We start from the raw sequence: 26,896 nt of genomic DNA on the forward strand, positions 1-26,896 counted from the left end.
TATATGAAGATAAAGTAAATAAGAAAAATTAATAATGCATAAAGAAACTATCGAAATAGGAAACGGAAGTAACATGATAGAGCAAAGGGTGGTAAGGAGAAGAGATGGAGCAAGTTATAACGACTTGAAGAAAAAGTGAGATAGCGAACGTAGAATGACACAAAGGGTTAGTGGTGGGGATGGAGCAGAACAAGCGAGAAAGGTAAAGGTGGCGCTCTCGCGCAGTCTGGCGTCGTCGGTCGACGGATGTTCACTTAGGGTGTGTTTGCTTGTGACTTTCTTTCATTTATTCGTACTCGCAGCTGTTTAAATCGCGATATCGTTCGTTTGCCTTTGTATCGTTCAGAACGGTCGCCTTTTCAGTGTTTTAGCGAAGTTCGTAGCAGTAATACAACGATAGCAAGACAAAGACTGGTTATGCCGGTCGAAGAGTTTTTGTGACTCGTACCGTGAAGATCTTCGTACGGGGATTGCTAGTTTGATACGAGACAGTGATAAGGTAACGTTTCATTGCGCGAAAAGGTAATACTTTTGAGTACACGTTTGACATGGTCTGCTGTCCAGGCCGGTAGCGAATCGATTTTCACGAAGAGTGAAGCGGGAGTTGCGAGAGAGGGAGAGAGAGCGTGAGAATGCTATGGTTGAACGAGAGAGAAGAAAGATAACAGGGGCAGAATCTACTATCTAGTTTTTCCTCCTCCTCTATTATTCTTTTTCCTTTATATTTATTTTATTAACCATATTTTATATTGTTTGCTTTATATACATTAGCATATTTTGTTTAGTATAAGATATATTCTTAATTGCAGTTTGCTATTTTTGGTGATATTTTACTATTTTTCTATTTTATTAGTTTATATTCTTATATCACCCTTTCATTCATTTGGTTCGGTTACAATTTCCGCTTTCGTTCGTTGGTACGCGCGCGTGTATTTTAGGTAACTGTCCGTTTCGACATGTCTCGTAACGCAGTAGAGGGACATGAACTCTCCATCGGAACGTTGCATCAAGAAACATACGTCCGGTGTAGTACTGCGTACCGCATCGGCGATGTTATCGTGCATCGATTCACAAAAAGAAACTTTGGACTAGCAACGGAGCCATGGTTAAATCATAAATCTTCCATCTTCGTGTTTGATCAATATAATATAATAATCAGGATAATTATAATAAGATATCAGAAACACGAAAGGAAAGTAAGTTGAGTAATTCGTACGAGAAACGAGACTTCATAGTAGATCAATTTCAGCCATTGTACTTTGTGCATATTAGCGTGAGGGACGAACCATCACGTTACCTTCGAGAACCATTGATTTCCAAGTGAAAACTGACCCCAATTTCTTCATCGAATTGCAACATATGTATGATAAGGTGGAAACATTTGGACGAAAGATGTTATCCTCGATCGAGGGCATTATTACCACGAGGATGTGGTACGACGTTTAGCGACCTCTACGTACCAGTGCAAAAGCAATAATTGCTTTAAATGCGTCCTAAATGAATTAGATACCATTGACCGTTTGAGTAAAAGGTGACGCGTCTCTTGCAACCAGTTATATCGTGTGCAAATACGACATATAGTATGTCGACACCGTGTGCGTATTATAGGAACGGTAATTGGACGGAATTTTCGTTCTAGTGTGGTTCCGCGTCTCTGACCCTCTTCCACCCTCTGATTCTCCTCCGGTCGATAGACCCGACTTGACGTTGGGATACCCTCTCTCTCACTCTTTCTCTCTCTCTTTCGTGCTCGTGAAAAGGACAAGGAAGCGAAGAAACGACCACGGGCAACACACGAAAATTCTATAATTGTGAATATACATTGGTTCACAAAAATATTTGGACACTTACGACAAGAAATTTGTATGTATGTTATATGAAACATTTTGAAATATTATGAGCATATAATGAAACACGACTATCATGATTATATTGGTCAAATTTGAAACTGATATATATATATAAAGAAAGAGAGAGAAGTTAGCAGATATCTAGAGTGCAAGATACAGTTAGTTAAAAGTTGGTATATAGCATGAATAGCCATCTTCATTGCTCATCATGTTAATACAGTAGCTGATGAAAATACTTGAACACCTTTTATATATATATTATCTTTGTTATATAAAACAGTTGAAATTTCAAAATGTGTCATATAACACACATAGTATATTCAAAGAAGGTTTCTATAAGTCTTCCAACACTTTTATGAGCAAATATATATATTATGTACACTATATGAAGGAAACAAGCACGATAAGTCATATTTTCTATCTTTTTTATAGTAGAGTAGTTTTAAGATTCAGTACGTTGTTAATTAATCCCATATTATCAAAATTGTCTATATATTTGTTTTTCCATCCGCTTCAAATTGTCAAAATATCGTTAGTCATAATATCATAGTATCGCAGATGTTGAAATAGAGCTTGTCTTAATAATCGTATCTCTGGCTTTTGGAATTGGATCATAAAACGTTATTAATTTATCAATTATCTTTAAAAGACTTATATCTTTGGACCTTTGAAAATTCTTTTGTTTAGTCATAAATTAACATTTGTTTCCTCCTATGATCCTTATATGTACATAGTATATATAACGAGACATGTCCGGTGCTTTCCGTTCTACGTTTTCCAAATCGATAATCGTGCAGCCACAAAGTGCTCGCAGAAAACCTACGACAATATGATGACAAACAAAGTGACAAGTGAAAAATACTAGTAAGAGTTTCATCTGTTTGGTTTGGATCACGTAAAGGATTTCGTAAGGAGGAGTGAATAAGAGTATGTAAGGAGAAAGGAAACTATACAGAGATTGTAAAGCTTTACGGGCCGTGTTAATCCTTTGCATTTGGGACACAGTATTGGCACGACCTTTTTTTCGTGTTATAAAAGACTCTATTCTATTCTAAAAAACCAAACTGATTAACTCCACTTTTTGTAAATTCCTCGATTTGTTTATTTGGATACATGATCCGACAACGGATGTTTATGCAAATTTAAAGTTTTAAAGATACAATGATTTGTTCCACTCATCAAATATTATAACGAGTGCAATAATTTGGATATTTTACATATATATTTTTATATTATATGCATTCTGTGCGTTCTTGTAGTTCTTAATTTTTTATAAATGCATAAAAATCCGTAGTGACTAGTGACTAGTATCGAAATTCTCAAAGAAACGAATTATTCATTTCCATTTACTGTAAGAAAATAACATAAATAAGTATAAATTCTCAGGGAACTTTTGAAAAATTTTGTTACAATTTTTCTTGTTTAACTTTTTCTGTGAACAAAAATATTGCAGAGGAAGCGCAATTTTTAGAATCCAATTTTGACCAGTTTTTCAATGCAAATATCCCATCGTCTGGCGCACAGAACACAGCTGGTGGTGTTAGACTTTCCGGATGGAAACGATGCGATGTTTTTTTGCATTTCGCGGATCGACCCCCCTTCCTTTACGCAGTTATGTTTTGCGGCTTCTTTATGGCCTCTTTTCTTACCAGTAAGACTGGAAAATATCGAGCGTATAATTGACAACGCGGAATAAAATTTCGGTCCTTCGACTCTTGGAAAAAATGAAGACTACAGAAGAGAAACATGACAAGTTATTATTGTCTTTCATTTAAAAATTTAATACACTGTCAACTATATATGTAACATATTTCAATTCTCACAGGTATTATTTCTTTAGTTTCTTAATTAAGTTACGACTTCACTCTCTGCTATTCGTTATATGTTTTCATGACTTGAAAAAGTGTAATGTATTTCTTATAATAATAAACGTAAAACACAATTTTATGAAAAATAACAGTGAACTATGATTCTCAGCCAGTCAAATATAGATTTATCATGTTTCCCCCGTATAATTTTCGTGTATCAATATTTTAAGAAAATGCATGTCGGTAACATCTCTATTTCTGTTCGTTTCTTCCTTTCACATATTCGTGGAATGGAAATGTTGCCGGTTAACGCAGATAAACGAGCGAAATTGATAACAACTGACAGATTGAATTAGTGAACCTATACAAGAACTGTGATGCAAATGATGTCGGCTGATAAAGCCTTCTCAACTGGTGAAACAGAACTGTCTTATCGTTGTAGTCGACGTTTTCAAGAAATTGATAATGAAGATTTAGCTTCCTGTTGAATTATCCTTCTTTTATTCTGGTATTTTAATTTTTTACCACGGTCGTAATAATAGGTTAAGAATTACGCGACGGAAACATAAAGTAACAGGGGATAATGAATAAAGTTGGACAAACGAAGAACTCTATAGGGAACAGCGAAATGAGAAATAGGATCAGAGCTTTCGCATTACCCCAATGGTGAATCCATAACGATCAGCTTCTCAGAAAATCTACTCATGAATTCTTTTCTTTAAAGATAAAACTAGAAAGAATATTTTTACGAAAGAATATTTCTCACGTGATTCTTGATAAACAAATACTCGATGCTTTTAACAAAAAAATATTGGCATTATAGTTCTTTATCCTAGGAACAAAATACTTTACTTACAACATCAGAATTTTTATGATAATGTCGATGAATAGATTGGAAATGTTAGTCTCAATCCAAAGTGAAATGAAGTTACAGAGATTCGTATCTGATATCAAGCTATATGCTTATGAAATGGATTACAAATCTATAATGATTAGAACAAAAATAAGATACTTTATAAAATCCATCAATTGAAGTTTCTTGAAAATATTGTGTAAAATCCAAATTATAGTATAAATTAAAAATAAATTAGAAATTTGAACCCTCGATAAGAAATTAAATTAAGTCTCGATATTTCGTGTTGAAGATCAACCTTGTGTTTTATAAAATAGGTTTATGTTTCGTAAAATTTATGACTGGAACAACATTAAAATACGTTATAGGACCTACATTTTTATCATAACCTCAATGAATAAATTAAAGTCTCAGAATCAGCTTTGATACAAAATGAATTTATGTTTAAATATTTCGTATTCGAGATCTGAAGCCGTATATTTCATAAAATAGGTTAGGAACTTATCATAAAGTAGAATCAACTTATTCGTAATTTTTTGAGATAAACGTAACCTTGTAAATTCACATTGAATTAACGTTGATAGTTTCTGTTTTTACCGTGAGAACAATACAGATTGTAACGAGATGTTTTATCTAGCTATCTATAGTTTGCACGATTTTCGTCATACACGATTAAATCCTGAATACATGTATGACGAGTGCACTGCAACAAGCAATCTCCTAACGTCTTTGTAGTGCTTCGAGATTATACGCTTATGTACGCGCAGATTTATTCGTTTTCCCTTGTCTCGCCACCATTAAATCCTGTTATTTTTCCTTTATACATCCATTGTTCGTTGCAAAGTTTTACTTCTTGACGAACGGAAGGAGCTTCTTAAAGATAGTCATTCGTTCGTAATTTAAATCAGTTCTATTGGGTAAAAGCTTTTAAAATAACAGTTTAAGAAGTTAATACGTTAATGGTTATACAGGGTGATTCATAAAAACTATTTGCTGTTATCTTGCTTTGGATCGTAATATAGATGGTGTAAAAGGATTATAATGGATATTTTTCCACTATAGGATATTTTCTGGAATAATTCAATTGCAAGAGCCACAATATTGCCATTAAAAAAATTTGACCTAGGAAAAAATTACCTCCGTGAGTGAAACTTCTTACGTCACGTTTGTCCTCTAAAGTCTCTTATCCGTTATTAATTTGCGACATCAACTGCAGTAGCTGGTGTTAAGTTGGTCCCTACTTAATGGATCACTGTATATAACCGCCGCAACAAAGGTATGTCGTTTAAAATAATTAGAAGATCTTGTTTCAGGCGTATTGAAGTGAGTGAATTAATTACATAAATAGCAATGTGACTATTTCCACATGTTCAACTTACCGTTGCATGTTCAACTTCCAAAAGTATTGAATAATGCTGTTAATGCTTAAAATGCTGTTAATATAATAGATATATTATATATATATGAGAAACATATATATGAAATTCCTTAAGCATTAAATAAAATTAAATGGTCTTCCAATTATTTTGAACACTTATATACAAAGCAAGCGAATTAAAAGGTGCTGAAGAAAATAAGGTTTAATGGCTTTAGTATAGAGATCTAACGCAGTAATTATCTAAAAACACGATCGTAATATAATCCACCGCAATCCGCTTTTCATAGGCTTAGTCCCCTCGGGCTCTTTTCTAATTTATTGTTTTATAAATAACATAATTATCTATCAAATAACCAAATAATTTTACAAATTACAAATAAGTATTAGTGTAACTATTAAGTCTAATTACAAGTTACAAATAACCGTATTATCTATCTCTCTTATTTCTACAAATTCTTACAACCTTGATATATTTTCTTTCTTTTTTTTTTTTTTTATTTTGTAAACTCATCTACGCGATGTATCATGTATGCTTATATTTCACGTTTATTCGCAAAGGTGAGATAATATGCGAATTTACACAGTACTTGCGCAACGGAAATAAATCAAACTTTTTATCCATTATTTTTTTTCGTTTTTTCTTTCATCCTTTAAAACGATAGAAAAGATAACGACCCTTCCTTGTAAACAGCCAGCATTTCTTGTTCTGTGACGTGCACACATCAATACCAATCGTGTTCGAAGATAATGCACAGTCGTTTTACGTATGTGTTGCACAACGTATGCGGATACAGATGCAATGTGTATTTACAATGGAATATTCGTGTTACTATAGGTATAGTATGAGCAATAGAGAATTCTTGATCGAATTTTTCAATATTTTTCTCCATCGAAGTAAATATTGTCTGTCCGGAATTTTATGGATCGTTATTATTTGTTTTTTTTTTTTTTTTTGATAAACTCAGTTCTGAGTTTATGATAAGTATTCTTCGTTTCTTATCGAGTGGGAGAAAGAGATATTGACAAGGAAAAGATTGGATGATTTAAACTTCATCATTTTCTTTTCTTTTAAAAATGTTTTATTAATGTCAAACTTCTTTTAACTATTTAAAGTTTGAAATTGTACGATCTGAAATTAAACGATTTTTTAATTTTTAAACAATTTTAGACAAAATATACATATATTTAATGTATGCGTATGTATAATATATCTTCATTAAAATTCTTTAAAAATTGTGTATTTTCAAAAATGGATCTTAAAGGATGCTGTTGAAGCATTCTAAAAAGCAATAAAAAACAATTTAACATAAATTATATGTACATTACATTAATTGTAATTAAAGTACATTAGGCATATGTATATATTAAACGAATTCAATTTCTTCAATTTAATAACGATATTTTTATCATAAAAAAATTCTACAAAAGAAAAGAAATTCTAAAAGCTCTAACATAAATTTTCCATTAGTCAATGCCCTCTATAATTCGCATTCATAACCTCAATGTAAAATTCGAAACTATAGTATCTACTTATATCGGCTTTATGTAATAGAAAGGAAATACTAGTAATTAGTGGACACTTAATAATTAACAATCGTAACGCTACTGCCACGTAATTCGAGCAATTACAGTTATATTGTATTCGGCGTTGGTCGACAGACGTCGTTATGGCGTCGGTTTGTCTGGTCTGGCTCGTTCCTTACCTCGACAACCCTCGATGTCGTGGGGTGAAGACCCTGCTCGTCTAGCCAGAGTCTCCCGTGCATTTCGTATTTATTATTTATACGCCGGCAAGTGTCTACATCCGGTAGGATACGCGCGGGAAATCCACTTCGTTAAAAGTCTTGCGTCGTGCTCTCCGACGCGGAGTTACACGATTAGGGGCATCTCGTCGGGCATTTCTTAAAGTGAGCATACAAATTCGATATCGTGACATGGTAAGTTTTTTCATTTTATATATGTAAATAGCGTAAGTAAGAATGAAACGAATTTCCAGGAATAAACAGTAATAAAATAGCTGAACATCTAAGAAAATAGGTCGTATGAAAATTGATACAAAGAGGGTTAGGTTTGCGATAGGCTAGGATAAGTAAATTGAAAGATGTGATATTGCGCGTATGGAATTGTGGGGTTATTTATTTGGGGTTATTTACATGAATGATGTCTATATTAATAGTTTTAAATCTAGAGAAGTGTTTTTACTTTATATTTGTTGTATTTGTGGTAAAATATTGTAAAGAGATATAAATATATTTTTTAATTACAAGTCTGATATTTATTAATAATTACGTATCAGAAGCTTATTTCTATCTTTTATTATTTTCAGATATTAAAATAGATTACTTTCTTTTAAAAGCTAAGGTAATTGTCCAGATATATTTAGCTATCATATGGTAAAAGATAATTGAGAAATTAGATAAAGAGAAATAACACAAGGGAAAAAATTTTCAAAAAATAAAATTAAATAATACTTCGTTACTCGTACGATAATAGTATATCAATTTTAATTTGTAGTATTTAGAAAAATAAAAAAATAAAAAAATAAAATAGTATTTAGAAAAATTTCTGCGTTATGTCAAATTCATAGGAATATTGGATTCTTTTCTTTCTTTGATGCGTGTTTGCGTATTTTTCGTTTGCTTGTAAGTACACGTATTCTCAATTGCTTAAATAACAAACGAACGTAGATATAAATAATTGTAATTCAGATATAAATGCTAGTGTGTGGTCGAGTTTTCTTCCATCAGATCGTGCCATGTTTCATTATTCATTTCATCATGCGACATGTCACCACCATAAACAACCAAGGTTTTCCGGTAAGAATGTAATTTTGACAAATTCTGCCCTGTATTCCGCACCACGGAGAGATGAACTTCTGCGTCATACAGTTAACGTAGACGCTGAGGAATTTATGAATTTCAAACGCACTCTTTGTTGATTACTTCGCCATCGTCAAAGAAATAGTATTGTTCTGTTGAATGAAAAATATGGGAATTTTCTGACAGTAATATTTTTATTAGAAAATTTGCAACAAAAGGAAATTAATTGAAATTTTTTTAAATAGTTGAAGATTTTATAATGAAAGAATTTGATGAGTTATTATACTGTTTAATTTTTAATTTTCAAATTTTAACAATTTAACTAACGAAATAAGGACAGATTTAAAAAATATAATATCTTTTAGGTTTAATTCACGTAATATTCAAAATTTACCAAAAAGAATAGATTAAGATCAACAATTTTCTAAACGATGGGAGTGTTTCTGTTTATTTAAACATGTTTAAATACTGTTGAAATCTAACCTGACCTATCTCAATCTTTTTGGAAAATTTTAAATTTTAAGTGAATCAATTATATTGGAAAATATTACATTTCTACTTGTTTTTATGAAATAAGGAAAAATGTAAAAATGTGACGCTTTTTTTAATAATAAAAAGTATATTAGTTTCTCATGCCTCTCCGACTGATTTCTTGTTTTAGTAATAAAACAAAGCTTTTAAAAAAATACGTCAAACAAACGAAATTGGAAAAAGTTTTATTATATAGTAATATAAAAATTTTGTCAAGTAATATTTGTATTATGGAATTCACGATAAGAATACTACGAGAATTTTTTTAAAAATAATCAAAGGTTTTTGGATTAAAGAATCTATATAGTATATTTATTTAATGATATGAGAACAGCGATATTTTATGCATTATGTATTATGAATAATACACGTAATGTCGTGAGTATTGTGATTCTGAATTGAAGAGTGAAATTGAAATGCAATGACAATTGGAGTTATGTAAATTTAGATTACAAACAATGATCGGCATTCATGAACTAGATTTGAATAAGAATCTTAGAAAAGTGTTGCCTTCGTGTATTGATTAAATCTCAAGTTAGAGTTCGAAACTTAAGTAGAATAATAAAATGAGGTATCTACACGAGTGTCGATGTCGTTGTTGGTAAAACAAGTCACGATTCATGGCGAAAGATTGTGACGACCACACTCAATCATTCTAACTATAACCGAAGCGTTAATCTAACCAACCTAAACGTTTCATTTTCAAATCTAATTATTTAGATCATGATTATGATCACGAAATACAAGCAAAGTCTTTTTCATTTTCTTTGTAGCTACATTTTTACAATCTTCCTCTAAAGAAATTAATTCACTAATTATATTTTATTTCTCTGCATAATACTGTTATAACAATATGCGTAATGAATTCAATTTGAAAGAAATAAGACGTAAAAGAAAATACCGGTAAGGTAAAGGTATCGGTGGCTGCAATTACAGAGTTTTCGATTTTCTGCTTCTCTACTTTGTCTACATTTGTAAGTATCGACAGAAATGGGATACCTTGTAATAGAGTAATTTTTTAATGAATTTTTGTTAACCTTGTGACTGCGTCTTATTTCTAAAAATAGGAAGAAACTATGATATAAATATGAGTTCAGAAATTGTATGTAGTTTCACAGCGAAGTATAAGGAATGAAATGATATTAGACTGGCTATCGATATGATAGTGTGTAAGAATAGGTCGATGAAGAAGTGATGGAAAGAAAATGAAATCTCAAGGAAATGAAGCTATTAGAGAAAGAGATCTTATTAAATATTTTAGTCAGAGCAATTGAAAAACGGAAGAAAAATACTTTTTCATTAAATTGAAAGAAATACTTATACGATATTATTCTAAGGAAAGTAATTTATTTTTAATCTACTATAGAAATTAAAGGAGGAAGAAAAGAAATTCAATTCGCTATAAGTTCTACTGTAGAATTAAGTTTTTAATAAATATTATCCATATATTGATAATTATTTCTTCAGTGTTCGAATTCTAGAAATATATTATGCTTTTTTAACTTTTAAATTTTAATATTTATAATGTTTCAATAACAAATTTATGCAACTAAATTTACATGAAATTTTCTTTCGTTATTTTCCATAAACAATGCAGGCTGTTATTATTAAAAATAATAAAGTGGGAAGTTTCACGTATTTTCACGGAATATAAAAGTCGACACCGATATAAAGATTAATATTTGTTAAATTTGTGAAGCTTCTTCGACTTTGTTTCTTCATTTTTCCATCAGATTTTTTATTTCTGGTATCTTTTATATTTTCACGGAGGAAGTACTTTAAGAGAATTCCTGGCGAAATACGGTTTGCTGAAGATATAACATACCGAATCAAGACAATTAGAGTCTCGCGTTTCCGCACAATTCAACAGAATGAATCAAGTTTCAGGGACGAAGGAAATGTGGCGTGTTTCGTGTGCTGACTTTTTGTTGAATGTGTACGTGACATCCGTGGATTATTTTCCCCCTGTTTCTAATTGTATTTTAACAATATTTTAAAGAATAAAAGAAATTATATTGACAATTTTCAGTTGTATTGTTCATATTTTAATATACTAATATATAATGATTAAATGTTAATAATAAAGATGATGTTAAAATATTAATGAAATGTTAATTAAATACTAGTGAGATTAAATAAAAAATGTTAGAAATTTTTTAACTAAATATATGAATTGATTATCTCCACCTTTAATACAGGAAGTTTCAAAATTTGTGAATTCCATTTCATGAAAATGCGCATAAAACTAATATAAGATATGATGTGTGCAAATGATTTCATTGAATTCAATAATTATATCGTATTAAGAGTCAAACATAAAAGAGGTTTGCCAAGGTTTAAACGTAAAATGCACGATCACTGCATCCATATTATTCCAATGATGAATCGACGATGATCTCACCAGGTGTCACACCATCTGCAGTGCTTTCTCAATAAGCCTGGTACCACGTGCGTTTCCTCTTCCTCTATCGTAGCATCCATTATTTAAAAAATAATCGACGTAACATCCTTTGGTAAATCGGTTCTTAATTGTTTGTGATATTAAACATCCGCGTAAAAGGTCGACGAGGGATTTTTACCATCGGCGAAAGATGTCGCGTAATTAAAACATTCTACTAGAAATTGAAATTCTCCTTTCTTTATTAGCTTATTCCGTCGTATCATATCTCTTCTTCGCCTTGCAGCATTTACACGATGTCTATGTATCGAAAGTCGACTTCAATCTTTCGCGAAATTACTTTCCTTCGGCCATTAAGTCCTTCGACGCGGAACAAAGCTTCTTCGTTCTTTGATACGAGCCATAACGAGTAAGTAAAAGAGCCTTTTCGTTGTTATTTGTTGGTAGATGAAAGACAAACCCCTTGGTTCCAATCGAACGTAGCCCACATGGATGGAGCAAACCGGAAGGACTAAGAGTCCATCCCGAAACACGTCGACCCCTTGGCCCCCGACTCGCTTCCTCATCGAATTGTGTTCGTCGCCTGAGGATTGGATTGATTTTATCGTAGCCAAACGTGAGTGTTACCTTTCACTTTTATCGTCAGATATAATCGGCATTCTTGAAGATTTTATAAACAAGATATCTAGTTCGACGATTCATTGTCCAATGAAAAAAGAAAAACTAGTTCAATGTGTTCATAGTTATCATAGATAAGTCTATACGCATATTTTATAAACTTATTTTGTGTGTATCGTAACATTAAGGAAAAAATTAAGAACCAATCCATTACCACCAATTTTTTCTCATCTCGTGATTAGACTGCGTATTTTTGTGCATTCATAGGAAATTTGATAGTGAAAAATTGCATAGAACACACATAATATGAAAAAATATATAAAATATTCAAAGTATACAACGTCTTCTATAATGCTTAGTAAATTAAACAATTTCCTACCGAGATTCTACTTTTTTAATAATATTGTATAAAAATTCATAGGAAACTGCACTTTATTTGTGATGTTGTTATATATATAGAAAACCGCAAACTGCGAGAAAATCGAGGTCTGTAAAGATTATTGACCAGTGTACAAGATATTTTATTCAATTTGCACAAGAATTTATAAAATGTAGCCATATACTAAATGATTGATTTTTAATTCGAAAATGGATACAGTCGATGCATTTTCTGATGAATTGGCACGTTTGAATCATCCACCAAATGTGTATATAGATGTATATAGATTCTTATACGAGTAGTTACATCACTTTTCAGATATTTAATTCGGCAGAACACGCATCTACGTTAACCATAGCCTAAACTCTAAGCAGGTATATCGTATAACATGCCGATGAAGAGGAACTATTTTAGGATATACCAAGTAGTCGACTGCGGATTTTCGTGCAATTATGCGAAATTTAAATATACGACAATGCACAGAATGCATACATATAATAAAAAAAAATATATAAAATATTAAAAATGGAATATTACTCCTTATAGTCTCATAATAGATACATAAGACGAACTTCTATTTCAGTTTCACTTTTTAAAGTATAAACTTCTATAAAAATCTGAAATTTACTAGTAAGAGGATCGAATCCAGTTAGGATTGGACCATAGGCCCATTGTCCATAAAGCGCCGCTTCACAGAAGCGTAAAACCGAATCTACACTGTTCCATTCTGGAGGAACTTTCATCCCTGGATGGAGACGAGGATGAAAGCAACGTTCATCCACCGTGTTGCTCCAAAGTGAAACAGTTTCGGCTTAGGCATAGTCTATTAGACGTAACGATACGTCTACGACGGTGTTCAATCTACGAAGCGTATATTAAGATACATTTAGTTGTTAAAATATTAAAATACCGAGCGACGAGGAACAAGTTTTCATCCTATGTATCACTTCATATTAGATATTAGATATCTTATATGTCACTTATAGCTGCAACGTACGCCTCGTTACTGACGATGTTAACGCCAGTCATCATGACGAAAACAGTTCGCTGCTATTTCGTGAACGGATGCACATTACTTTACAATGACCGTTGCATGGAAACGTACTGTTAGCATCAATGCTTCTAACACGCGTCTACGAAGCGTCACTTCGCGAACAGTGGGCCTTAGCCTACCGTTATATCTCTTATAATTTTATCGATTTCGAAACTATACTTCTACGATGAAGACCACCTTGTTGAATTCCAACTGCAAGTAGTTATCAGTAAAATCATGTATGTATTTAATTGTTTCAGTCTGACGGCCTAGAAATTGTACTTGGTTTTACATAGTTTACAGAGATAAAACAAAACTACAACTAAACTTATCTTCAAATATTTTCCCCGTTACGTTTCATTCATCCGTTCGTTCCGTCATTTATTATCTATCTTATTAGTGCAATTATAAACCCAAGGTATTTATTGAATTACAGCGAAGGGAAAATCACGGATAATCGGTGACGGGGACGAGGATGGCCAGGAGCAGCGGCATTACAAACGTATACCGGCGATGCACCGATTGCACCGTCGTCGTTCATCGCGATGCCGTTGTCGCAGCTTGTAGTACGTCCGCTCACGAGTCACGATCGATCGGAATCGGGTACGGTAGAAACGGCCACGACACTGCTACCTCTGACTACATCGACTACTCTGCTAATTTCGATCAGGGAGAGGGTACGGCCGATTAGAGTCGCCCTTTTCGATACAACTGTCCAGCAGCACGTGATTCACGTAAGTTCCACGCCCCCAACAAACTAATTCTTCTCTTCTCTTTGTTTGCTTTTTCATTTGTTGCGTCAGTCAGTCGGCTACGTGGGATTAATCTCTTCTTTCTGTTTTTCGGGATTTTTATTTGTTCCTTGTTGGTAGAAAGATATTGAACGACCTCATTCTTTTATTATCGAGTAGGGTGTTGTTAACGGATAAAGTCAATGGTTTCTTTTTTAAGATACTCTATAGCGATCGAGATTTGGATTTTTATGTGCTTTACGATCGAAATCTCATTAAGTCGTAACAAATGAAATGGTCGAATTCTTAGTAAAACTTGCAACGTTTATTGGGTCTTTTTTTGGAAATAGCAGTATTCAGATTGTGATTCAATATACAATGACTATTACAGGTGAAAATTCTAATTATTATAATTAAATACTTATGGTTAATAATATGGTTAATAATAATTTAATACTATGGTTAATTTGATAATTTCTTCTAGACATCTATCTCTTAGATCTTCTTTGTGGGAATTGATAATCTAATGTTAGGTGACGTCTTAAATCGATGGATAATTAGAAGAATCAGAAAGAATATTAGAAGAATTGTAATCTTTTATCCCAATATTTAGCAGCATTTAGCAATATTTTATAGCAGGATTTTTAAGAATGTTTTTGATTTTGTAGTTAGCTTTGTAGAGCGAAAAGGATCTAAAAATACAGTTCTGAAAGTGGCACAAAAATTGCTATCGATGCCATGGCAATGTTCGGCCGTGAAAAAACAGGTCTTTTGTTACGCAAACAAGTGTAAAGAAAGGGAATATTGATTTTTGCGATGGTTTGACGATGAACGTGTTACCGTTTCGTTATCTATCGGTTAAATTAGATTCTAACTGCTTGGTTATCGGTGTTATTGCCACGTATCGAAGCTTTTTGTTTGTTATTAATGTAAACGTTTGACAGCTGTATAGTTACTTAATAGTTACTTAAACAACTAGTCGTCAGTTATTCGTAGCTCGTAGCACGAGACACGACTCACAAAATTATTTAAAATATTTCTTAGATAAAGAGAGTGGGAAAGTGCAATCGTAATTTCAGGTATCTATTTTTTCAATTTAATTCTTATCCTTTAATATATTATTTTCAAATCTCTTTTTAAATAATTCAGTTTCGTTCGATAATAGTGATAAAGTTCGTAAGAGTTACAAAGTATTAATAATATCTTGTATTTTAATAACTAGAATAGAATTACCATTATGATGTTTAATAGGTAAAACGCGTCTTTACTTAAATTCTATTTCTTTAGTTGTATCCATATGAACATACATTTGCATAAAAATTTGATGATGCGCTGGTCTCGATTTATTTCGCTTGGATCTTGATTTATAACAATAAGCCTATGTTTGAAGATTTAAAAAGTTGTTACTTATCTTTGCATAAAGAAGTTCCCGACTACAATAAAGAAGAGTTCTTTGATAAGACCGGAAGCTCGATTTGCACGTAGAATGAAGTCAGTGTTACGTAACAGCCGCGTTGTGATGCGATGATAGAGAAAAGAATGCACGAAGAATTTCTTATCGGCTGTTTGCATCGTTGATTATCGTTGCGCATTAATTATAATTGTATCATATGCGATCTTGCAAATTGCCATCTTTTTCTCGTTACTTTATGTACAACATGGTGGCGTTATTTGTACATGATTTTTCTAGCCAGATGGCAAAACTTGATATCTACGTAGATATTTTAAAGTTTGTTTATCTGGTAGAAATCATGATGTTTTTAATACTAAAATATCAGTTATTTTTCGGTAAAAACTGCCACCGAAAAGAATAATTTAATACTATTCCCGAAACACGCAGAGATATTTGTATCTTTGTAAAAATCAATCCACTGAATATTTAATAGCGAAAATAATTTTTATTAATTCGTTTTTTCGAACTCTATGAAACTGATTTGTCCAAATTTCTAGTCGTCACTGTCCATCAATTTCCAGATTTAATTCATTTTTATGTAGAGACTACGTACAAACTAGTTCAAACATCATTAACACTAACTTTCTCTGCCCAAAGAGCGATAATAGATAGATCGTGGAGAATATTCTCGACCATCCACGTAGTCAATGCTTCGCGTGGGGGAAGTTGTACGATTTTGTTAAACCCTGAGATGTCCAACAAGAGTGTAGACAGTAATGCTTTAAAAAAGAGTAATTTGAAAAGACGTTCAATTAAATTACATTATATTTACGATTTTATAAATTTGCTCCAATCACAAAAAGATCCTGGTACTTATGTGTCCCTTATTTTATACGATTAAATTATGCTCTAATATTATCAACCTCTTCTCTAATGATATTTCCATATATATATATATATATATATATATATATACACGCTAACATTGAAATATTGAAATGTCATTATATTAAATATGAAACACTGAAAGTATGTATTTAATAATTCATAGTCTTGTAATTTGGAATTAAAGTCAGTGTTGAAATTGAACTTCTTAATAAAGAAAGGTTTAATATACGTAATAGACTATATGTCGCAGAATGACATTATAAAATAAGAAAAATGTATTGTATAAATATAATAGAGGCAAAGGTTTATCAACCGATTCGTTGATATACCTTACTACCAGCATATATCTATTGACGCAAAATTAAATTGTTTATAATTCGTGCAACAAGCCTCAAATAATGATTTTGAAAACTAGGTGAGTTTTTTTTATGGGATTGATGCCTAAACTTACATCTTCTAAACGCTTATTATCCAATTTTCATTAACATTTTATAATGCATGAAAGAAATATGATATAAAGGCATTCTAATATAAATGAATTTTCTATTATAAGATAGAATATAATATATACTTATAATACATTTACAATACTTGGTTTTTACGCCTTTGATTCCTGCATTGAAGACGTAATAATATATCTGCAAGATTACCAACTGCGTACGAATATTTTATCATCCATCATCAAATGCGCGGACGAAGCACCGATGATAATCACCAAATAAATCACGCGTTTAAATTCACGACTTTCATCAGAGATAGATTTCCAAGATTCATATTCCATATCCATATCTTCTATTCCCGATCCCACATATGTACCTAGTTATTGCAGTTACACCTTTTACTTCCGGTTCTTCCTACATATTCTTATCGACTAACGAACCATATTTTCTTTTTTTTTTTTTTTTTTTCATAGGTCAATAATATGTATAGGAACTATAACGAAGACCTTGACATATTCGGTGGCATATTGCTCGCTCTTACACGCGCGAACGCTTAAATAGTGCAAACGACGAATTATCGACCACATCGCAGCTGTATCTGTATAACTTACGTGTATGTGGCACAGGCAGACGACTTTCCAACAAAGAGCTCTAACGTCGAAGTGAAAACTCTCGTCACGGTCGGGGGCCAATCATCGGCCAAACCGCCACTGCTGGATGTTAATCAATAAGAATCTTTCCCGCGGTTGGTTCGCCCGATACCACGGAATATGGATCCCCTCGAGTCGAGAACTATAATTTCCTAATCTTTTTTGAGTCACGATTCGCTTTTCTAATAGCCAAATATTCTATGATATCTCTTTTAACACGACTAATAATCATAGTGATTTAAATCAAGGTTTTGAGTAGTTGGATTTAATCACTATAAAACTATCATCCCCGTTCACTTAGATTATTACTTTCATTCTCTGTTGCGATATGTTTTCATGATTTGAAAAAATGCAGTAAATTTTTTATGATAATAGATGGAGGAAATTATATATTGGAAGAATTTGCAGCAGTAAGAAGGCAAATTGCAACGTTTAAATTGTGTTTATTTAAAAAACGAGGAAAGGTATAGGTTTCATATTCAGAAGTTTTATATACAACAGTTCTATTCTGTTATTCTTAAGCAGGTATAATATGTTGCGTTACGTTCCTTGAGTTATCAAAGATTAGAACTACATCATTAATAAAATATGGTAATACAGTTGTATTCAGATAAATTCCAAAAACCTTTAGCTAAAAATAAGCATAGCGACTCCTCAGAAAATATCCTGTTCCAGTTAATGGCTAGAACCTATCACGTGTTTTAAACAAATATTTTGTTTGTCTGCACTATCTTGAACAGTTGTTATCGATCCTATTTTATTGATTCTAGTAACTAATAGATAATATATGTAAATTCATATTTTTAGAAATATTGATGAAAAAGTGAAATTTATGTGAGAAGTGTCTTACATTCTAAATATTGTAATAAGTATTTCATGTATTTCAAATTATTTATTTTTATCTATTCTCATGTGTTTATACTTGGTATAAACGCATAAAGATCCACGATCTAGTAATTAGGGGCATCGGTAACGTTGTAATAGGGCACGGAAAGACGATTGTGTTCTGATAGGATTTGTTCGAATTAAGGAGAGCATGGAAGATTTAAAGACGTTTGATTGGATCAGGGAATCGGATGAATTGATTTATGATTAAAGAGGTCGTTAATAAGGAATGATCAATGGAATGGAAATTATAATAGAATAAAAAAAATCTAAGGAAAGTAGCATGTTTTAGATGTTTGAATAAAATCGTAAGATTTAAATAGAGACACGAGTGTTGACAGGATCGTAGTACAGTACTACAAATATCATTAAGATAAACTAAAGCACACTTGAACCAAGGTGTTGTGTTAATTAGTTTAAACAGACCCATATGTTCTTCTCTTTCAAAACCGATTCATTTGTTTCTCGTTTCTGTTGCAGAAATCAGAAGGACAAGTATATCTCGCAGAATGGACATGTGCGGGGTCTACTTGTCTCAGCTGCGAGCGATGCTCGTGAGGAATATCCTGTTGAAGAAGCGCGAAAAGCGGAAGACTACAGCGGTACGTTAATTATAAAGCAATTAACGCTTAGAAAATTGATTTAACAAGGTTTAACATCCTTTATGATGAGCGATCCTTGAAACTGAACAAAATATGTACAATACAATGTTTCTTCCCTCTTATATAGTGGGTCATGAAAATATTTGAAAAATACTTGATAAGATTTTTTAAATATATTATGTATACTACACAAAAGATCTTGCATAATGTATGAATCATGATCACATTGGTAATATTTGAAACAAATATTATTACGGGATATTTATTGTAAACTAGCCATTGATACTATACAACTTGAAAGATCTTTTCATATGATCAACAGTTTCTAAGTAATTCAAGTAGTGGAGTTAGATGACTTACCCTGTATATTTCCACATTGGTTTGAAATTCTATCATTGTAATCATGATATCATGATCATGTAATCGTGATGTCTCGTTACTCTGCTAATGAAATTGAAAAGTCTTGTGTAACGCACATATTATACTTATAAAAATACTAATACAAATACTTTCATGAATTACTGTATATTTGCTAGAGTATTTGATTGTGAATCATTTATGCTATTGCTTTATTTTTCAAGTTTTATTTATCAAATTCTTTATGGAACTTTCATTAAGATCGCTATGGAATCAATCTTATCAAAATTTATATACATAATATAATTTTCTCTATAGACTTAATTGTATCGCAATTTATAATATGCAATGTGAATTGCCATTAATTTATGGCGAATATTCAGTCAAATATCTCAGGATAGAAACGACAAAACCGCAAATCATTCATTGAAATTGCTATTTTTGTGTAATTAAATATCGTTGTGCAGCTGTTTGACCTCATTTTAAAGTTTCTATGGAACCCTTCAAGTTTGCATTGAACGTGTCGACATACATTGCGTTAACTATGCGCTAATATTTCACTGATTATCGAAGGACGGGCAACCTGACTCGAACAATCATGCAAAAGGAATACACGATCGCGGTTTCATAGGATTTTTATGCGATCGTCTTAACTATTTTATGGCACAAGGCGTCTTAATCGAATAGTGGTTCGCGTTGGGAGGCCAGGGCTAAGTATAGATACGAATACTTATTTTATGTATAAATCGATTTTCTCTACCTCTAACAAGCTATATTTAGGTTTGCCTTTCCTCTCTTGTCTTCGATCTGCCCTTTATCTTAATAAGTCAACACAGAAGTTTTGACGAATAGCGTAATACACGACCATACCCGAAAGAGGACGTTCTATTAATACGGAACTCGCAGAAGAAAAGATCAAATATCACGATAATTAAATAAAATGAAACTTATTAAGAATTTCAACTTCAACCCTTTAATACAGACCACCTGAACCGTTTATAAAACTTCATACGTGCATTTCTTCTAACCAAAATTCTAATTTTCTCGAAGAAACCTTCAAACGTTTCAATTAAAAATGGACTATATAATATAGTAGAAACTTCCATAAATACCCCAGAATTTTTTCAGATTGTTCGAAAGTCTAGAACAGATAAAAAGAACTTGGCGTGAACAGTTTGCCCAACAGATTGCCCAAAATATGAAAATATGCTTGTTATGCATGGAGAACTAACATAAAAATCAACATAACATTTGTAGACTGGACATAAATTCAAATTGATAATTTCAACATTTGAAATGATCATTTATTTGCCATCCAAACAATTTTTGGAAACAGTACCTGGGGAAGCTAATTAAAAAACGAAGAAGATTTGTACGTGAACGGATCGGCGGATTCGATGAATAGCATTGCTAGGGGATAAATCGAATATGCGATAGAAGAAGAACCAGAAGACGGAGGGAGGTAGAAGGAAAAGAGAGGAAATGTTGGATGCCAGTAAAGCTGCAATCCGAATTCACTGGCCACAATCGAGAGAAAGATGCGCGGATAGTTTCCATGGACGGCGACGAAGTGACTGCGTCCCGTGGACGTCCACGTTTGCCAACGGGGGAGGGCGTATTGCCAATTCGTTTCATTTAGTGTTTTTGCGTTAACTTTGTGCCAACTAAGCCAAGGGTCTCCGTGGACGCCTACAAAATAGACGAAAAGGAGAAAAGTATAAAATTTTCTGTTTTTATCGATATTTTTTCTGAATCTTCCTCCATCGCTTTTGAACAATAGATCAGAACAAAGCGCAGTGTCCACTTCGTTTCATTGACTCACGTGACTAAGGGTAACGCTAAAATATTGAAGCATCGCATGATCTCAAGTTCTCAAAATAAACCTACTCATCCGAGTGGTTTCGTCATTTGCTTGGCCAATTGCAACAGAAAGGGGAAAGAGTATATTATTTCTACTGATTGCTTTATGCGGTGGAATAAGCTTTTTTGAGAATGTAAATGGTGGTTGGATGAAGAGGATATTGTTTGTAGAAAGGAAATATGGTATTATGATGGTAGGGGTTAGGGAGAATTTATTGCTGGGAGAACTGTGGGTGGTAGAGATATTGGATTATAGGAGAATTTTGGAGAGTTTCGTTGCACTTTACCAGCGGATTCTTTGAGAGAGAAAGATAATTATTACTCGAATCGTACTACGAGTAAAATACATTAAACACTGAAATTCAATAGAGTTGTATTAGTCTTCTACTACCAATATTTATTTCTTTATATAATTATATAGCAGGCTTCTATTCTATCATAGCAATACAAATATGATTATGAAAGGTTTCATTTGCAAAGTGCAACAAGATCTTTCATTAAAAGAGATTCCACTAAACTTGAATATCAATTTTATCTACTTGGGAACTCCATTTAGCTATAAAGATTCCAATAACTACTACCAAATAACACCAAAAGATCATAAAAATTACTTTTTCTTGGAGCTCTTCTGCTTTCCTTCCTTCCCTTTAAAAATTGCTGGATCGATAACATTTATGGGCCCGTTATTCCATATGGTAGTAGAAATGGTCTCCGTGGGCTCAACAGCGGAAGGAAGTAGATGAGGACCTATGAGAAAGTAGACTTGCTCGACCCATGGAGGCAGAGACAAACCAGACACGCAAGACTGCCACAATGGTAAACCCAAATGGACCAGCATCATACGGAAATACACAGTGAAATCATTTGCCAAATGATACCATCTATTAGTGTCTTCTCGATGCAACCAGATTGTTGGTGATTCTTCTTCATGTTTCATGCGGTATAATAAATAAACTTTGGCCATTCCGCTCTCTGGGAAGCATCTTGCGATTTCAAACATCTTGCAACTATGGTCATTTCCTTGCAAATTAATTGAATTTGGATTTTCAAGGTCAGTCATGCTATTGGAAGTAACTTCATTATCTGGCTTATGAGTGTCAGTGTCGAGTTCTTGCTTGGTGGAATCTGTTTGATGATCTTTGGGATTGTTTGCGTAGCGCTTTAGAGAGGAAAGCGTGCCAATTTCCATACGTCCTACAGGAAATTCTTCACCTGTGTAAAGAAAGTATATCGTGGGAATAATTTGAGAATAATAATTAATAACCATGTAGTTGTTTTCATTCAATGTAGGATCTCTAATTTAATTGCATTTTTATGTATATGATCTATTATAATATCTGAAAATATCCATAGATATGAATATGTAAATACACTATTAAATAATTGCTTTCGATTGTATGACTTCGGTGATGAAAGTAATTAACATCTGTAGCCCCTCAAACTGCCTATCAATTATTTCAACCATGAATTATTAATCATTATGTATTTGATATTCATTCTGAATAATAAGGCTGAATATTTTTAATCTATCCAGAATTAATAGCTACTCATTCTTTTAAAACAATCGAAATCTTTATTTCTAGCAAGAAAAAAAAAAACAATTTTCTGAAAAAGAAAAGTGAAAAAAGGATAATTTTCGTTGAAACAACACAGAATTATGTAAGCATAATTGTTTTGAGGAGAAATGGAGTAAATAGAAGATAAGATCCGAGAAATCATAGCTACATAGCAAGAAACTATAGATGCAAGAATATATATATATATATTAAAACAGTGAAAATGACAATGTCACGTAACCACTAATAATGTACAGGATCAGAAGGAATAGTTGCGAATGAAAGTCAATAAAGAGCATCATGAAAATGCGTGGATAATTTTAGGAGAGCCTTACCTGCTATCTCGAGGTTCCACTGAAGCAGGAAACCGTCGATTGCAGCGTAGAAGTTTCTAATGTTCTCCGGGAGTGTAACACAATGACGTTGCTCCCAGTTGGTAATGGCCATAGTCTCACATCCGTTTCTACGGTCGACTCGTACATTTTTTACGTATGGGAAACTCTCGAGAATCTTCACTACACCCAACGTGAGATTCTCGTAAAAGGAATCCTCCGTTACGATATCAACGAAGAACGACATCTAATTATGTATATGTATTTTTTAATTTGTCCACTAAGAAATTCCAAGCGATGAAAAATAATTTTAAAGGAATATTATCCAATTGGATTACGTTGATATTTAATAATCTAGAGTACCGTGTTTCTTTAAATGACGGAAATTTTTAATTTCCATAAAGTTCAGGATATATCTAAAATTATGTAAAATATATTTACGAATATTCAAAAAAGGTACGAGTTAAATTTTACTAAAATTGATTATCTTTTATCAGAAAGAAGAACTTTCCGAAATTCTCAATACTGTATTATTTCTTCCAGAAAGGAAACAATTTTAAAATTTTTAAACCAAAAATATTTCCAATGAAATGATAATTAATTATTTATGGAAGAATTATCAAACGTGCCTGCAATAAAGGCAATTTTAACTTAAAAAATCCGGAAATTAGAACCAATCCAATTGTTCTAGAATAACTTCTCCAATCTATTTTACTTTATTGCCATGCGCCGGTATTTCTTGTTTTCTTATTAAATTAATTGTTTGGCGAACAAGAATTTGTGATATAGAAGGAAAATCCAAAATCGTTTATGAATGGCCGTAAAACTGTAAATCCAGAATAATCGTGCTGATGAATCGAACTAGCCTGGTCCGTTGTTGATCGTCATGGTGACGGAATACGAAAGCGAATCAGCATATCCACCTTTCCCGTATTCAAACGGACCGACGAGGGGTTGTATCGAACGCTTGCGCAGGTTTACGTTGCACGACAGGTGTAGGAGAAGAGGGTGCATGTAGAATAATTATTATGCACGCACGGAGGGAGGTACTTTCCAGAAGCTATCGTGTGTACTACCTTGCCAACCCTATTCAATCGAAATCGTCGTGTACGATTTTTAACGTATGCATTATTAACCATAGGCAGCTGTTGATGGTGACTGAGGGTTCAGTTAAAAACTTATCGATGTCTAGTATTAAAAATGTTTATCTATTTCTTTCATATTATTTTCTGAAAACTCATATTATTTCTTTTCCTTCTTTTTTCGTGTAGCTAATTTTTCTCCTTTGCAGTCCTTGTAGTCCCTTTTACATTGGACAACTCATCATCATAAATCATTTGATACAGTTTCCCTGAACACGTTTCTGAAATATCATAAAATTCAATTTCTTATAAAATTTGTTCTTTCAGATAAATAAATTTTTAGCCCGATATGATTTCTGAATTAAAAGCAGATAATGGAGCAAGGTGTAGAAATCTTGATGTGGTTTTTAATGATTTTTTTATTATTATTTGCAGGAGATTTTCCTCCCCCTTTGCACCTTAGGTGTATTGATAGTGGTAAAAGTTTTGCCACCGAATCCAAACTATCCCGCAATGACGACGCAGAGGCAGGAGGGTGGTATATTCGAGACGTTCAATGGCTACAGGAACAACACAATAGCCGTTGTTCCAAACTCAACAGAAACTTTGGTACATGTTCCCGTCATTAAGACATTATAATCTGCCATACACTACAAACATGTAACCGTCTTTACAATATTATCCTTGTTTCAGACTTTTTTAAATTCAATGAATGCCCTGTGGGCATCAATGTGGGATTACCCTGGCAAACTTCCCTTAAATTTCATGGTGTTCGATACAAAGGATGATCTGCAAGCAGCGTATTGGAGAGACCCATATAGCGTACCTTTAGCAGTAATCTTCGAGGATTCTCAACCCATATCTCAGCGTCTCTCGTAATATTTAAAAACACTTAATAGAAGTAATCAGCTAAAAAAAACAAAAATCGAAGACGTTTAACCGTTATGTCGCAATTTGTACTAGGTACGAGATAAGAACTAACCCCTCATATACGAATCCACCTTCGCCAACTGAATTGTATTCCGCCCCAGTTACTTGCCGAAAGGATACGAGCCATTGGCTGGGAGGTGTATTGTCGATGGAGACTGGTGGATCATGTCCTGCGAATAACTATTTGCACTCAGGTTTCCTAGCATTACAAATGATAATGGATATCACAAAGATAAGAGTATGTTTTGTGCTACTTATGTTAATAATCTTGTAATATAATAATGAAAATTTTGTTATATGCATCTATTGATTCTGTATATTGACAATTTGTAGCTAGACACAGGGAATACAGATGTAACTGTACCGGATGTTAAGCTAGAAATGTTCCCTAAAGAAGCTTTCACCGCAAGTAAAAATATAGAATATTTAATTATGGGTGATCCCTAACTAGTATATTAAATTCTTATCTATAAGATCGAGACATATGATTTGGGAATTAAGTTAATAATTAATGTATCTTTTATGGCTACATTTCTAAGGATATTTTTTATTTAGACTGGATGCTGGCCTTGAGAGTTGTTATACCTCTTTTTATGGTCCTCTCTCTTTCACAATTCGTCACTTATCTTCTGATCCTAATAGTCGGCGAAAAGGAGAAAAAGATCAAGGAAGGAATGAAGATAATGGGCCTAAAGGATTCGATTTTCTGGTAGGTAAATCTTATTTGAAAATCAACGAATAGCTTGTGCTTCACTTCAAATATTAACATATACTAAATGATGTATGAATTACGTCGCACAAAAACAATATATTAGAAGAACAAAGTTTAGATTTCGAAAAATGAAAAAATTTTCATTACAGGTTATCATGGTTCATTATCTACAGCGTTTTTGTCTTATTACTCTCTGCCGTCGCAGTAATACTACTTTTCACATTACAAATGTTTCAACACACACACTTTTTACCGATATTCCTTTTAGTAGTGCTCTACAGTTTCTCCATAATCATGTTCGCTTTTATGATAACACCTTTCTTCGACACGTCACGAGTAAGTATTTCATTGACGCTATTCTACTCTTAATGCGTTCTTTATTAAATTATTTACAACTATTTTCTTATCAGACTGCCGGTGTACTAGGCAATTTTGCAGTCACGATAATGAGTTTGATGTATTTTATCCAAGTCTTTGTGAATGACTCCAGTTCAGTTCCGTTTTGGTTAGTCTCTCTTCTTAGTCCAACAGGCGTTGCTTTGGCTATGGATAAGGTTTGTATTACAGTGTACAATAATATACTAGAACAATGAAGAATGGGCAATTCTATAAATAAAAACGATGTGTATCTTTTCCTAGGCTCTTGTATTAGATCTACAAGGAGAAGGAGTTAACTTTGACAATCTTTGGTCAGGTCCTGGTATACCATTTGGGGGAAGTCTTATTATGATGACTTTAGACATAATTCTCTATGCTTGCTTAGCTTATTATTTTGACTGCGTCATTCCAAGTACGCTTCTTAAAATACGTG

At 32.8% G+C, this 26,896-nt stretch overlaps 2 protein-coding genes across 3 annotated transcripts in view; one reads left to right on the plus strand and one right to left on the minus strand.

Moving 5' to 3' along the window:
* Positions 1 to 214: 214 nt before the first annotated feature.
* Positions 215 to 26,896, plus strand: part of LOC126916111 (cholesterol transporter ABCA5-like) — a 35,392-nt gene continuing 8,710 nt past the window's right edge. For both annotated transcript variants that reach the window (XM_050721514.1, XM_050721515.1), the window contains exons 1-12: positions 215 to 499; positions 12,085 to 12,253; positions 14,104 to 14,401; positions 19,135 to 19,256; positions 24,879 to 25,052; positions 25,137 to 25,318; positions 25,407 to 25,611; positions 25,707 to 25,782; positions 25,929 to 26,082; positions 26,235 to 26,421; positions 26,496 to 26,639; positions 26,725 to 26,875. In XM_050721514.1, coding sequence (XP_050577471.1) covers positions 19,164 to 19,256; positions 24,879 to 25,052; positions 25,137 to 25,318; positions 25,407 to 25,611; positions 25,707 to 25,782; positions 25,929 to 26,082; positions 26,235 to 26,421; positions 26,496 to 26,639; positions 26,725 to 26,875 — 1,366 coding nt within the window. In that variant the 5' untranslated portion in view covers positions 215 to 499; positions 12,085 to 12,253; positions 14,104 to 14,401; positions 19,135 to 19,163. The remainder of the gene's footprint in view (positions 500 to 12,084; positions 12,254 to 14,103; positions 14,402 to 19,134; positions 19,257 to 24,878; positions 25,053 to 25,136; positions 25,319 to 25,406; positions 25,612 to 25,706; positions 25,783 to 25,928; positions 26,083 to 26,234; positions 26,422 to 26,495; positions 26,640 to 26,724; positions 26,876 to 26,896) is intronic.
* LOC126916125 (tubulin polyglutamylase complex subunit 2) lies at positions 21,835 to 23,968 on the minus strand. Its single transcript, XM_050721548.1, has 2 exons — positions 23,365 to 23,968; positions 21,835 to 22,685 (listed from the first exon to the last, which is right to left on the minus strand). The coding sequence occupies exons 1-2, from the start codon at positions 23,606 to 23,608 to the stop codon at positions 22,081 to 22,083; spliced, it is 849 nt and encodes a 282-aa protein (XP_050577505.1). The 5' UTR covers positions 23,609 to 23,968; the 3' UTR covers positions 21,835 to 22,080.

This window comes from Bombus affinis, chromosome 5 (genome assembly GCF_024516045.1).
Source record: "Bombus affinis isolate iyBomAffi1 chromosome 5, iyBomAffi1.2, whole genome shotgun sequence".
In the NCBI taxonomy this organism is placed as follows: Eukaryota; Metazoa; Arthropoda; class Insecta; order Hymenoptera; family Apidae; genus Bombus; species Bombus affinis.